General features: G+C 47.4%; 1 protein-coding gene and 1 long non-coding RNA gene across 3 annotated transcripts in view; both read left to right on the top strand.

The window, feature by feature from the left end:
• The first annotated feature begins 39 nt into the window (after positions 1–39).
• LOC137425079 (pterin-4-alpha-carbinolamine dehydratase 2) overlaps positions 40–15,765 on the top strand; it is a 33,390-nt gene continuing 17,664 nt past the window's right edge. The window contains exons 1-3 of one of the 2 annotated variants that reach the window (XM_078776275.1): positions 40–106; positions 197–274; positions 7,893–8,020. In XM_078776275.1, coding sequence (XP_078632401.1) covers positions 61–106; positions 197–274; positions 7,893–8,020 — 252 coding nt within the window. In that variant the 5' untranslated portion in view covers positions 40–60. Of the gene's footprint in view, positions 107–196; positions 275–7,888; positions 8,021–15,765 lie in introns of those variants that run through there. The other variant, XM_068113105.2, reaches the window with a different exon arrangement.
• Positions 8,031–8,700, top strand: LOC137425080 (uncharacterized). The gene is made up of 2 exons (XR_010984050.2): positions 8,031–8,413; positions 8,533–8,700. It is a non-coding gene; the product is annotated as an uncharacterized LOC137425080 (long non-coding RNA).

Genomic DNA, 15,765 nt, shown 5'->3' with positions numbered 1-15,765 from the left:
GAAATATACTCCACTTGTATTTCCGTTACGCATTGAATCCAACATTAACGCGCATGCGTGATGTGCTGGGAAAGGTCGGTATTTGACCTCCACCGGGGTGGACGAGGTGAGAAGCTCGCTGATTGGTCAGTTCGCTTCGACGTCCGAGCGGGTTTTTTGTTTGTTTTAATTTCCTCCTGTATTAATTAGGGGTTAGGGCTGGCCTGGTCGGCTTGGGATGCATTGGGCGCTGCGGAGAGCCTTGCTCGGCTTCTATCGGCGGAAGAGCATCATGGTAACGTGACAACGTCAACGTGTATTGCTTTGTAGCTTTCTGCTAATTAGTATTAGTAATAGCCGAACTTGGTTCGTGCTCTCCTCTTTTATTCCTCGTACATGTTTTTACCTTTTTACTGGGTTTATATTTTCTTCACACATTATCCGACATCGTACTCGTCGACGTCATAGTCTTAGGGACGGGAGGACGATGTGGAAACGCAATGTTAAGCTGATGTTGCGAATGAGCTGTTAAACTTGGGTGACTGGATATTCCGGAAGGTCGGCTAACGTCGGATCGACGTGTCCGGCAGTATGCAGACCATATACCGACGTTTGCCCGATGATCAATCAAATCGACGTCGGCCAAACAATGGCGTCCCATGTTAGTCCATGGGCCCAGACCCGAAATTTCACGTATCGGTACCATCTGGGTTGGCAAATTCTAGTTGCCATTTTTTAATAGTTCAACGTCCCTAGATTATGTTTTGCTATGATAACCTTGCCAGAGAGGTAGCTTATTAGTAATTATCATGTCTTGAATGGGCACACCCTCTGGCAGAACCAAAAATGCACTTTCACCGGGTATAATCTTTTACAGCTTTGCTACCTCCCCCAAAAGTATGATATTTCTGTCTCAAATGTGTTCGTCTGTTGTAGAATCATTTACATTGCATGAAATTCAAGAACAACATCAGACATCCACATTTTTACTCTTTGCCTTCAAAACACACACAAAATTTAGGGTACATGTACAATGTACATGTTAATGGATTGCATTGGTGAAATTTTACTCCCAGGATATGCCAACTTCCATGTCAATTGTTTCTACTGCAAGGCATCAAGAAATAGAAGTATAGTATGATGACCACTGCCTTGCAGCCAGGCTCTGCTGCATGAATAGCATGAAAAAGCAAACGGGTATCTGCTTCTTCCTGGGTTGATTTCAACTCTTTGAGTTCCTCCCAGTGTTCCTCACTGATTTTAAAGCAGGTCTCCTCACAAGTAACATACAAGGTTTTGTTCTGAAGTTTCTCTCTATATTTGTGTTCCTTCCATTCATTCACCAGGAACTTCATCAGACTGGCTTTGTTGGAAAAGCTGCTTAGTAGTTTTCTCCACTGCTGGATGTTATGGCCAGGTGCAATGCTCCTAAACAGGATGCCTGTATCTGCACCTCTGCTAGCTCTTTCAGCGTCCTTAATAGATGTCTCTTGGTAAACCTCAAAGACAACATCAATTCGTTGGCTCTTGGCTCCTTCATGCAAAACCTTAAAAAAAACTGAATCTGCCAGCTGGGAGAATGTCCTGTCATTCCCTTTCATCTTCTGTACTAAGCCCATCCCATCAATAATAGTTGCTGATGATTCAGGTATGGCCTCTGCTGGTGAGACACACTTCTCCAGCTTTCGTGCTAGAGCTGCTTTGTTGGTCTTATGCAGTGTTCCATCACCATTATTCAATGGATCCCAAATTGCCCATTTCCTTATTATTAGCATATAAAATCTCCCTATATATTGCTATTCACTTGTAGTGTGCACCATTTTCATGGACCCCGTCCATAGTGATATATCGAGGTTAGCCTATATATGGTAAAATAACCATAATCAGTGACTCTTGGAAATATTCTGTTAGCTGGAAATATTATTAACTTGCTATGGATGGCTTTTAATGGAATATTTTCATGATGTATGACTTTGCTTAATTACAAAAAAGTGCCAATTGGCCAAAGTGTTAAGATGGGAAATAAATGGACTAAGAGCTACTCCTGTGGAAAGGTTATCATATATTAATTTGTTCATACTGACCCCACAAACATTTTAATACCACTTAAATTTTGCCCCAAATTTGGTACCGATTTTCTGTCTGGCCCATGGACTATGTTGTTTGAAGGTGAGAGTTACTGTGCCAGCTGAACTGCTTCAATTTTTCCTTGAACCTGCTCATCCCCCCCTGCCCCAACTACTCCCTCCCTCCCGAACAACCATCCTCTAGCAACCCCTCCCACCGACTCCAACCCCTCCCCTCCCCCGACTCCAACCCCTCCCCTCCCCCGACTCCAACCCCTCCCCTCCCCCGACTCCAACCCCTCCCCTCCCCCGACTCCAACCCCTCCCCTCCCCCGACTACAACCCCTCCCCTCCCCCGACTCCAACCCCTCCCCTCCCCCGACTCCAATCCAACCCCTCCCCTCCCCCGACTCCAATCCAACCCCTCCCCTCCCCCGACTCCAATCCAACCCCTCCCCTCCCCCGACTCCAACCCCTCCCCTCCCCCGACTCCAACCCCTCCCCTCCCCCGACTCCAACCCCTCCCCTCCCCCGACTCCAACCCCTCCCCTCCCCCGACTCCAACCCCTCCCCTCCCCCGACTCCAACCCCTCCCCTCCCCCGACTCCAACCCCTCCCCTCCCCCGACTCCAACCCCTCCCCTCCCCCGACTCCAACCCCTCCCCTCCCCCGACTCCAACCCCTCCCCTCCCCCGACTCCAACCCCTCCCCTCCCCCGACTCCAACCCCTCCCCTCCCCCGACTCCATCCCCACCCCTCCCCCGACTCCATCCCCACCCCTCCCCCGACTCCAACCCCTCCCCTCCCCCGACTCCAACCCCTCCCCCGACCACCGCCTCCAACCTCCGCCCCTCCCGACCACCGCCTCCAACCTCCGCCCCTCCCGACCACCGCCTCCAACCTCCGCCCCTCCCGACCACTGTCTCCAACCTCCTCCCGCTCCCGACCACCGCCTCCAACCTCCTCCCCTCCCGACCACCGCCTCCAACCTCCTCCCCTCCCGACCACCGCCTCCAACCTCCTCCCCTCCCGACCACCGCCTCCAACCTCCTCCCCTCCCGACCACCGCCTCCAACCTCCTTCCCTCCCGACCACCGCCTCCAACCTCCTTCCCTCCCGACCACCGCCTCCAACCTCCTTCCCTCCCGACCACCGCCTCCAACCTCCTTCCCTCCCGACCACCTCCTCCAACCGCCGCCCCTCCCGCCCACCGCCTCCAACCCTCCCGCCCACCGCCTCCAACCCTCCCCCCCCCTCCCGACCACCGCCTCCAACCCCTCCCCCCCCCTCCCGACCACCGCCTCCAACCCCTCCCCCCCCTCCCGACCACCGCCTCAAACCCCTCCCCCCCCCCTCCCGACCACCGCCTCCAACCCCCACCTCCTCCCGACCACCGCCTCCAACCACCGCCTCCAACCCCCACCCCCCTCCCCCGCCCGACCACCGCCTCCAACCTCCTCCCCCTCCCCCTCCCGACCACAGCCTCCAACCTCCTCCCCTCCTGACCACCGCCTCCAACCCCCACCCCCTCCCCCGCCCGACCACCGCCTCCAACCCCTACCCCTCCCCCTCCCGACCACCGCCTCCAACCCCCACCCCTCCCCCTCCCGACCACCGCCTCCAACCTCCTCCCCCTCCCCCTCCCGACCACAGCCTCCAACCTCCTCCCCTCCTGACCACCGCCTCCAACCCCCACCTCCTCCCGATCACCGCCTCCAACCCCCACCCCTCCTGACCACCGCCTCCAACCCCCACCCCTCCCCCTCCCGACCACTGCCTCCAACCTCCTCCCCTCCCGACCACAGCCTCAAACCTCCTCCTCCCGACCACCGCCTCCAACCCTCCCCCCCCCCCCTCCCGACCACCGCCTCCAACCCTCCCCCCCCCCTCCCGACCACCGCCGCCAACCCCCCACCCTCTCCCGACCACCGCCTCCAACCCCCCCCCCCTCCCGACCACCGCCTCCAACCCCCCCCCCCCCTCCCGACCACCGCCTCCAACCCCTCCCCCCCCCCCCTCCCAACCACCGCCTCCAACCCCCCACCCCTTCCCGAACACAACCTCTAAACCCCCCAGAATTTTTTGAAATATAATTTTAAAACGGATTCTTCAAAATTGGGATATAGGGCCAAAAACGATACATAGCAGGATATCTCAAAAATTTGTGGACGGATTTGAACGAAAGTTGATGGACCGGTTGGGTGTCTGACAAGGACGATTCGATTTTGGTGAAGATCTGAATATGGATTCGGATATGAGAATTATTTAATTTCTCAAGTGATTCTTCACCATTTACCATAATTCATACCATAATTCACCATAATTGGGACATGCGGCCAAAAACGATACATAGCAGGATATCTCAAAGTTATGGATGGATTTGGACGAAACTTGTTGGACAGATTGTGTGTGTGTGAACAGGAAGAATCGATTCAATTTTGGTGAAGATCCGGATCCAGCTAGATTTAAAATTTTTAAATGAATCTTCACCATTTTTTTTTTATTTTTTTTGGTATACTGAATCGAGGCTCGTGAAAGAGCTAACATTTATTTCACAAACAAATCAACCAGACAAAAAATATATAAAAAGAGGGAGCGGAAGACAAGATGGGGAGAGAAGGGGAAGCACACAAACACAACATTTGAGAGCAGGGAGAAGTGTGGGAGGGAGAGGGCTTGGGGGGGAGGAGGCGTGGGAAAGGGGGTGGGGGGGGGGGGAGGGGAGAGGTATAAAACACAAGGAGACCAAGGACTTCCAGGACAGAAGTTGGTATTTCAAAAAAAAAAAAAAAGTGTAGGATTTTGGGTGAAATTAGCGGGGGTAGAAAATATCAAGGTTTTGGATGGGGGAAGATAAGAGATGGTGGTGAACAGCTGTTTTAAAGACCTGGAGGGTGGAGTGGGATTGAAGAGAGTGAGGGAGTTGGGAGATATTGCCAAAAACAAGGGGTAGATCAGGGTATGAAAGACTGGACCTATGGTGATTCCTGTGATTGGTTTTGATGTGATTCTGTATTGTGATTTTCTGGTCTACTCTGAGATACAAAAGGTAAACTGTTCACCAGGCGGAGGTACGCTCTCTACAGAGTGCCGTTCTAGTTTGGTGTATGTATATTAATACATACACCAAATGGACACTCGCCAATTTGATATAAGGCCCGTAGTGGAGTTTGTACATAAATGGCATGTTGGTCAAAATTGATATTGCACTTACAGATATGCCAAGTATATATGGGATATGAGCCATTGGTTTTGATTGGAATGCGAAACAGCTAATCCTCCTGAAGCGCAAGGTTGTCAGAGCCCACAACATACAGGATTGACATGGGAAGAGGTCTTTATAATATCGAGCTCCTGCTCCATGCGTTGTTCAAGAAAACATGGCTTTTCCCCTCCAAATTGAATTTTATATTCCGAATGGTTGAACAGTCCGTGTTTTGGGTCGGCAAAAGTGATTGGCTTTACGGTGTGAAGCTTTACAAAGAGTGGATCCTGCAGTGAAGGACAAACCACCCAAACTGGATTTAATATCACATGACCATCTGTAGGTTGTATTTCCAGGGGTTGCTGAAAGTACCACATAGTACACTACCGGTCAAAGGTTTTAGAACACCTCAATTTTTCCAGTTTTTAATGAAATTTACACAGTTTAATGTCTCAATGTACTCTGAAATTAAGCATAGAACAAATAAACAATTGGAGATAAAAATAAATCATAGAATCATTTTGTTTAACAAAATTTAATTTTAATTTTTGACTCAGCAAAGTAGCCACCTTTTGCAGATATAACCGCCGAACACACTCGTGGCATTCTTTCTACAATGGAAATGAAATATTGTTCGATGAAGTTCTTACCAACACTGTTGCAGAATTTCCCACAAATGTGTTGCACTTGTAGGTTGCTTTGCTTTCACCCTTCTGTCCAGTTCATCCCAAACCAGCTCGATGGGGTTTAAGTCTGGAGACTGTGCTGGCCATTCCATGATTTGAAGCCTACCGTCTTGTTATTTTCCTCGAAGGTAGTCTTGACATAGCCTGGAGGTGTGTTTAGGGTCATTATCTTGCTGTAGGATGAACCCCTGACCAACTAGGCGTATACCAGAGGCTATTGCATGACCCTGCAAAATGCTGTGGTCGCCCTTTTGGTTCAGGGTGCCAGTCACTCTGTGCAAGTCGCCGACTCTGGATCCAGCAAAAGAGCCCCAGACCATGATGCTTCCTCCTCCATGTTTGACAGATGGTGTCACAAACTGAGGAACCATCCTTTCGCCTATTCGACGGCGTATAAAAACCCTGCGTGATGAACCAAAGATTTCAAATTTTGATTCATCGGTCCATAAGACCTTCTTCCAGTCTTCAGTAGTCCACTGGTGGTGCTTCATGGCCCAGGCAAGCCTCTTTTTCTTATTTTGCCATTTTGGCAATGGCTTTTTTACTGCCACTCGACCTGTCAAACCTGCAGCTCGAAGTCTTCTCTTCACAGTTGAAACTGAGACTTGCTTACTTCGACCAGTGTTAAGCTGTGCTTGAAGCTGTTGTCCTGTGAGCCGCCTATCACGCAAGCTGTTGACTCTCAGAAACTTGTCTTCTGATTCTGTTGTGGCTTTGGGTCTGCCAGACCTCTTCCTATCAGTTTCCTCCAGTTTCCAATATACTACTTCCAGCAGTGCAATATTGTCCAAATAATGCTTCAGAGGGTGTAATAACAGTCTGTTCCAATACTGCTTTTATACAGACGGGTTTTGTAATCAAGTCATCAGCAGAGGTTGGGACACCTGTAGGAATTGTTTGCATCAACTTTCAAGGCTTAATTTACTTACATTGCTGCAGAACAGCTGTAAGTTGTTAACCCATTACTAGTTCCCCTAAGAAGGCCTTTTTAGCTGCGACGAGCAGCTCTATGAGAGGACCGCGTTGTTGTTGTTGGGGGTGCCTTTTTGAATAGCGCATGCGCATACACTCGGACGTGCGTTGGTATGAGGTAAGAACATCGCGGACTAAAATCGCGATTTGTTGGAAGAAACCAGAATAAATTTAGCAACAAAGACAACATGAATCTTTTCATATCAATCTCGTTTCACAGAGCTTGACACAAATTAGGTGTAATTATTGAATAGCGCATGTGCATACACTCAGACTTCCCCTACCGACCAAGCCCGTTTCAAATTATCCCTCTGCCGCCCAGAAATAACATTAATGAATTAACATTAACATTAACAGAAATAACATTCACATCCATACATTATATGTAATCAGTTGATGAAGCATGTTGCGTCGCAAAACAAAGGACAAGACCAGAACTGAAAGACAAAAAGACGCTAGTGCATGCGTATAATTGAATGACTGGTCGAATTTGGTAGCGCATATTGCAACGGCTATCCTCATGATTCTACACCTCGCAGCTGGTGACCACACTGTGGTCATTTTTCTGTTTTTACAATATAATTGTGCAGTTTACATTATTTTCCCGTTTTTGCGAACCTAAACTTTTTTCTTAACTTCGAGCAGTTTACTGCTTACCTTTGTACCATTTCAGGTTATGCACTGGACTTGAATTGCTTAAATTTCAATAAAAACTTGAAAAATTGAGATGTTCTAAAATTTTTGACCCATAGTGTATGTAGATGAAAAACAAAAAGTCATTGTAGGTTTCTTTTCCATTCATGACATTGCTGCTGTGTTCAACTGTAGAAATGATTTTGAAATTGTGGCCATTTGTGTAAAACGTTGCTTTCAGTGCTATTGACCACGGCATAACTATGAACATTCTTCCAGCACTTCATACCACCAGAGTGCAGGCAACAATGAGAAAATGTACAATTGTACGACTGTGATGTTGTCAGGCAGCTGAACGCCATTGGCTAAACCCAGAGGAGAGAAAGCAACAACTTCCTGGTCTCCTGGCTGCAGGCTGGGCAGAGATGGAGGGCCGAGATGCACTCTACAAAGAATTCGTCTTTGGAAACTTCAACCAGGTTTACAATTTTTGTGACTACTATTTGTGAACCGGTGCGATGTGTTCTCAGGCTGGAGAAACTACATTGGGGGGAATACAAACTCGAACAAAACGAACCACTTTTATCCCCCGTGACAGCTGCGATGCCATTTAAAATAATTGATGTTTGATTTTAATTCATAAAACTGCTGACAGCCTAGCCTAGAATCTAAACACACACGCTCACATACACGCACCTATCTAGCCTGGGTTTGAATCTCAGCCCAGCAACGAACTGCCATTGCAGTGTTTCGCAGGCAAGAGGCGACGTCGGTGTGTGCCGGTCCGTGGGTGGACGTTAAACTGGGTGTCTGGTCTGCTGCCATTAGTTGGTGGATGTTAAATATCCCATGGTGTCCATCATGAAGACTAGGTGAGCTATCACCAGCACCATGGCCAAATTACAAATTCCTGCCCAAACATACATTATGGGGCACTGCATCAATAACACAGCAGACACCTCCCCCCCCCCCCCCCCCCCCCCCCCCCCAGGAAATGATGCGAGCAGCCGCGTGCTTCATGCTGAAGATTATAATTCATAATTCTGTGTACACAAACGTGTTTTTAATGGACAAACTATTTAGCAAATTTATGATATTGACTGTAGCTATTAGAAATGCAATTATTATAGAGTAATAAATCTTTTGTGTTTCAGACGAACTGTTTGTTCGACTCTCGTTTGCTTGTTCACCACTAATATGTAACCTATTTTTTAGATATGGCATCCTGCTCTCGATGTTAATGAAAAACCTTTCTGTACACATTTTGCTAACTCGTAAATAAGTAAAAAGAAAACGATATATATTTTCCCAACTGGGTTGGCTTATTTGGCTTTCCCTTGTGAGCACATAACTTGTAAAAACTGGCCATAAAAAGAATGGGATGGAAGATAAAACAATCACACAATTGCGTAAGCGTAGAGAACTTTTCTGGATTAAAGAATTAAGAACTGCTTACCCTTATGGATTAAATGAAAGAATTAATGACACATATACACAGCAAAATGGACAAAACATCATCGCTTCTGTTTTTAACACCTTACCACGAGACTCTCAGAGACAGAGTACATAACTATGGACGTAAATGTCCAATTATAGACACACCACAACAAATTGTAAATGAATGGTTAGATCTTAACAAATCCAATATCTGCACATTACTTAACAGCAGCAGAATTAAGATCAATACCTTAAAAAAAAAAAAACTGAAAGAAGTTTGGCAAATCGTGAACAGATTAATGGAAGAGGACGATCAAGAGGAACTCCCAATCCAACACATGGAAGCAATTCTGGACATGATTGATCATAAAATGTACAAAGAGAAACCTAAAAAAGTGAATCGTAGAAAAGACAATGATATCATCAAAATTATGTTTGATAACAAAGGGGTGGAAATGATAAATATCGAGAAAATACTTCAACATAAGGAAGTGTGGAGTAAACTTCCAGAAACAATACAACAGAGAGAGCGACCAAGAGTTGTGTACACTTTGGGAAATTCAATTCGGGGAAAGATCTTCAACTACAAGGACACTGTACAATCTATAGATGTAGAGGAATGGTTAAATAACACACATCATTGTAATTGTGAACATTCCGCATTCAAAGATCCACATCATAAACACGTCATCACAGGTGATCTCAGAATAGTGAAAGATAAAAGATTACGTGCATTACTTACAAAAGGACCAAATTATAGAGAAAATAAAAGAATAAACTGGAATAAAGCAATGGAACTTACAATGATGGGACTGGGCGAATGGATGAAAGAACAAATTGATAAACATAAAGTACCAAACACACAAATAGCTTTATGGTTGGAGGAGGTAGAGAAACATGTGAAAAGGAGAGTTGTTGATTTGAAAAGAAAAGTTCGAATCAATAATCCGAAGGCAATTTTAAACAATCCAGAGACACGTGATTGCTTAAGGCAGCTTCAAACACAATGTTATTGTTCCAATTGACAAAGCAAATAATAATATTGCATTTGTATGTAAAACATTCTACATTCAAACACTTTTGGAAGAATTGGGCTTAGACACGGGAATTTCAAAGACCGACAAAATAAGTAACGAGAATAAAACAGACTTGATACAACACCATACAAATCACTCAACGGTGAGAAGACTGCTAGTTCCGGATAAACACCATAAATTACCATTCATTTACTGGATCCCAAAAATGCACAAACACCCTTGTAAGATGAGGTTCATCATCGCAAGTAGAGAATGTAGTTTGAAACCTTTGTCGGGCAGTATTACAGCGGCAATGAAACTAATCTATAAATGCTTAAAAAACTACCATGAAAAAGTGAAGTTTTATTCTGGTATTAAGAAATTCTGGATCATTGACAATTCCAAACCGGTAATCAACAGTGTCCACAACATTAATAACAAGGGTAAAGCAAAATGTCTTTCAACCTTTGATTTTTTTCCACATTGTACACAAACATTCCACATGATAAGCTGGTAACTGCATTGGACAGAGCAATAGATAAAGCATTTGCAGGAGGTAATAGAGAAAACATTAATGTATATCAAAACAGAGCACACTGGTCTGTAAAGGATAATCAATATTCATGTAGTTTTTCAAAAAGTAAACTCAAATAAAGTATTCGATTTCTGCTGAACAACAGTTTATTTACATTTGGCAACAAGATGCTCCAGCAGACAGTGGGCATACCCATGGGTTCAGATCCGGCCCCTTTCTTTGCAAATTTGTTTCTGCACATGTACGAGTTTGATTGGGTCCAGAACATGTGCAAGAATAAATTAACAACTGCACGAAGATGCGGAAACATCTTCAGGTTCATTGATGATTTGTTGGCAATTAATGATGGATTTATATTTGAGCAGCTTCATGATGATATATATCCAAAATAACTTGAATTAAAAAAGGAAAACCAAACTTCCACTTCAGTTTCCTTTTTAGAATTACAAATTGATATCCATAATAATAAATTTCACACCAAATTATTTGATAAACGAGATGCATTTCCATTCCACATTGTCCGAATGCCTTTCTTAGACAGCAACATTCCCAAAAAGCTATTTTATGGTACGGTTGCAGATGAAATAATTAGGAATGTGAGAGCAACCCCACACAGCTCTGAACTGGTCAATAAATTACAACAACTAGTCAGACGTATGTTAGCACAGGGGGCTGCAGTTGGTAGATTAAAACAAGTTTTCTTTAAAATCACAAAACGACACAAAATCGAATTGGTGAAATACAATACGAATATTAAAAATATTATTCATGAGATCTTTATGTAAATACAGTACAATATAATAATTAAATATACTACAAATCAATGTTGCTAGGAATCAGTGGTTGCTAGGATACGACAGCATGCCAAAAACCGTTATAAATGACAGTTTGAACATTCGAAGTGTACAATATATTATTATATTACAGTACAATATTGTTGCGGGTATGGGATTTGGCCTCCATCCATATCCGCTTGTAAATATTCCCCTATTTCCCCAATACTTCCCAACTATCCCCAATCCCCCATTCCCTAGTCCCATTTTCTGTAAACAACACTCTGTAGAACCGACCTTCCCCTATTTCCCCCATTAAATGTCGCACCCAGGTTCACCGCATCTCACGTAGACAACTATAGGACATCTTGCTAGTTATTCTTAGTCTATGTCAGTTAAGGACTCGTTTCCATTAATTCTGACTCTTCGTTGCACCAGAATGTGATTGTATGGCACCGTTAGAAAGTTTAGGACCTCCCAATACCTCCCCGCAGCTCTTCCTCATGGTACAACAACAACAACAACTACAACAACAGCGGCGGCGGCGCGGGGAGTGTGCGTCCTCACTCCGGCTTGGTTAGCTGCCATTGAACATGTGCTCCGACGGGGTTACCACGCAGGGGCTCGCTGTCAGCTCCTCGTCAAGGGCGGAGCCCGGTAACCCCCGCACCCAATGGAGGCGGCGGACCGATTCCATCTGGGGCGGAGCTAACGAGCCGAGGGCGTGTCACTCCCCGCTGGACATGCGCAGGAAGACGGAGGTGACGTCAGATGCGCCTCAGCTTGGAGAGAAAAGGACGCCACCTCCAGCGCGATGATACCTCCCCGCATCTCTGGACCGGACCGGGTCGATTCTGCCCCTGAGCCAAGGTGCACCTTGAGCTATCGACTGCCTGCCCTTCCTTGCCATCAATCCCTGTGTAAGTCAGTCTTGTCCCGTTTGTCTGTGGTCTGTCGGGGATAGATAAGACTGTGTCTAAGTGCCCATCTTTCTGTGCTTTACCTCTTACCGTGTAATCTACCCGTTTCTGCATCACCAATTATAGCCTCCTCCGGAGGTCTTGAGAACTGTACCCCTTGTGTCGTTGCATTAATCCCAGCCGTTGTGTCCTTTCCTTCATTGATTTAGCGTAGCGCGATTCGGCCAACGTTCGAGTGGAATCGGGCGGGATAGGGTTCTAATCGGGGAGTAACTGTGCGGACGCGGTAATACCAAACCGCTCGGTAAACTAACATCTAACACCGCGTCTGTAACAATTGGTGTCGAGGAGTGAGATCGGACCCGAAGCGCGCTTAAAGCGCTCAAAATTACAAGTGACCGAAATTTGATTGTGTTTTACAAAAATAAAAATCCGAATTTTGAAAGTCGCGCTATGGCAGATCAAGACGGCTGGGTTCCGGTAGAGGAGAGTGAGGCAGGGTCGATCCAGGACCAAAATGAGGGACATGAGGAGAGCGAAGCAGTGAGGGTGGCAGGTTCGCAAAATAGCGTCGTCGCGCACGAGGTTACGGGCGCGCAAAATGGCGCCTCGCACATGGCCACGGCGACCGCGCCCGCGACCGTAGTAGCGCCGCTGGTAGATTTGAACCTTTTTTTAATACAAATTAAGGCCCTTATGGCCCAGAATAGCGAGAAATTGAGGGAGGACATGGGGTCCAATAGCGAGAAATTGAGGGAGGACATGGGGTCCAATAGCGAGAAATTGAGGGAGGACATGGGGGCCCAGATCGGAGGGTTAGGGAGTAGAATAGAGGGATTAGACAATAGATTAGGGGAAATACAGGAGGGGTTAATGGGGGTAGAAAACAGAATGGCCGCTCAAGAGAATCAAATGGAAGGGATGCAAAAGGGGTTAGAGGGGTTAGAAAACAGTATGGAAGGCAAATTGAGGGACATGAGGGACCAAGCGGAAAGGGAAGTTAAACAAATGGGGCAGCAGATAGAGGGGGTCAGAATGGGGGTAGAAACTAAACTGGATGCTCACAGGGAGGAAATGGAGCAGATGAGGGTGGCATCTGGGCAGGAGATGCAAGTGATGGGAGAAGAGATCAGAAGAGGTGTGAGTGAGGAGGTCGGAGGAGTGCGCGAGGAGGTGAGGCACTGTAAGGAGCACATGGAGAAGGAGGTGAGAAAGGGGACTGTAAAGTTACAAGGGGGCATAGAGGACCTGACGCAGGAGGTGGAACAGCTGACGGAGGGACAAAAAGAAGTAACGGAGCAGGTTCAAAGGAACACTGCGGTACTAGGAGGGTTAAGAGCGACACAAAACGACATAAAAAATGACTTCATAGCGACACAGAAGCAATGTCAGATGGTACGTGAGGGACTGACAACGAGGTTGGACGAGGTGACAGAGGTAATGGAGACGAAGGACCGGCAGGTGAGGACGCACATGGAAACGGTCAAGGTAGCCTTAGAGGACGAACTTGAGGAGACGTACCGGGAAATAAAAGAGGTAAAGCAGAAATTAGAAGAAGTGGAAGAAGGGGTGAGCGAAATTAAGAAGCGACGGAGAGGGGATAAGAAAGAGATAAAATAGGAGGTAAAAGAATTGGTCCAAAGTCTGTGTTCGGATCGTAATGATGTGCTCATTAACCGGATGAGGGATTCGCAGGTGATGGAGGAGAAGCGAAGAGGAAGAGGACCCGGTGTAAGTGGTGACCAATATGGTCGTGCGTATGATGCACCAGGTGATTTAATGAGCTTGGGGGTCGAGATGGACCCGGGTGTTCGTGAGAGGCCGTTGGTGAAGTGTGCGACAGGTCTGGTGTGCGAAAAAGGAGGTGTGCGAGAAAGTCCGACTCTGGGGTGTGTGAGGAAAAAGTGCGTGCCAAGGAGTGAGGGTGCTGGCGACAGTGAGTCGGTCGTAGCGCGTGTGCGAGGGAGCACATGGAAGCGTGTAGTGAGGAGTGTTACGGAGGGTGTAAAGGGAGAATGCACGCCTGTGGTTAGTGTTACAGAGGATGTAATGGGAGAGGGTGTGCGAGAAAGGTGTGTGACAGACAGGTGCATGGGGAAAGAGTGCGCTGTCAAAGGCAAGGAAGAATGCACGCCTGTGGTGAGTGTTACAGAGGGTGTGACGGGAGAGTGTGCGCGAGAAAGGTGTGTAACGGACAGGTGCATGAGGAAAGAGTGCGCTGCCGGGAGTAAGGGTGAGTGCGTTGTCAAGAGTGGAGGTGAGAGTAGTGAGAGTGGCACGGAGCGTGAGTTAGATGTGACAGGTGAGCGAGGATGTACACCTGGAATGGAAGGATGCACACCTGGAATGGTAGAGCGTGAGTGGGAATGCACGCTGGAATTGGTAGTGAGGCACGTGGTTGGGTGTGCGAGTGAAAGCACACCTGTGATTGTCACAGAGGAGGTGACCGAGGAAGGGGCGCGAAGAGGTGTGTTGGTGAGGTGTGCGACCAACGAATGTGTGCCAAAGTGTTCGGTGGTCAGGTGTGTGACCAAGGCTGGGAGTGGAATGAGTGTACCTGGGTGTGTTAGAGAAGGTACGACGAGGAGCATGGAAACGGCTGGATGTATGAGCAAGAAAGGGGTAGCGTATGCTTGTAAGCATCCAGGTGAAGCATCGACGGTAACCGGGTTAGAGGTTAGAACGACTTATAGCCGAATCGGGCCCTCGGTGCGTGCCGGGCTTCGCGTGCCGCGAGAACCAGCGGGGATCCGAGCCACGGCGGGTTCGAAAGGACCGCCGTACGCGATCCACGCTGGGCCTCGCTTTGAACGGCCGCGTCCGTGCTCCACTAGGCGGAGCGGGCAGCCCGATAAGAAGGGTCGTCATGGCGACCACTTTCTATTGAGACGTGCCGGCAGGTCGAGATCGGGACATTGGATGGCTCCACGCCGAGGTGGTGCGTGGGATCTCGGCCTGGGTAAGCCCCCGCCCCTGCCCCGAATGCGGGACGTATCCAGCCGCTGGCACCAAACAACCCGCATTCATGGCTTGGCTGTACGAAGCCGAGCTTTAGAAGTGATTTGGCGCACCGAGAGGCATTAGTGAGTAGACTGTGTGATGAGGTTAGTGTTTTGGACCCAAAATTAGAAAAAAAACAAAATTTGATGATTGGCAAAGGATTGGCAGTAATGATTGGCAGAGGATGAGTAGTGATTGGCAAATTTTTGATTTGTTGAAATTTGATGTGCAAAATTGGTAGTGGGAGATGCCCGATGTGGTGGGATGGCAACTCTGTCATCCCTCACAAACGTGGGGCAAATGCGCTATAGCTTATGGGGTTGATGGCAGTGAAAACTAGCCCGGGAGGGTTAGGATATATCGTGTGTAGGGATCTAGCGAAGATGACATTAGGTAACGTTAAGGTTAGTTAGTGACTGGTACCTGGAGTGGGGACGCAGGTAGTTTAGTGTGGATGATAATGACGTGGGAGCGCAATAGTTTAAAGGGACGACTGGGAAGCGCAAGTTTCAGAGGGGAGTAGTTAGCTGAGATGATGCCGTG

Source organism: Myxine glutinosa, chromosome 4, assembly GCF_964187855.1.
Source record: "Myxine glutinosa chromosome 4, kmMyxGlut1.1, whole genome shotgun sequence".
Lineage (NCBI taxonomy): Eukaryota > Metazoa > Chordata > Myxini > Myxiniformes > Myxinidae > Myxine > Myxine glutinosa.
The sequence above is the reverse complement of the archived record's forward strand: the minus strand, read 5'-3'. Positions and strand labels throughout refer to the sequence as shown.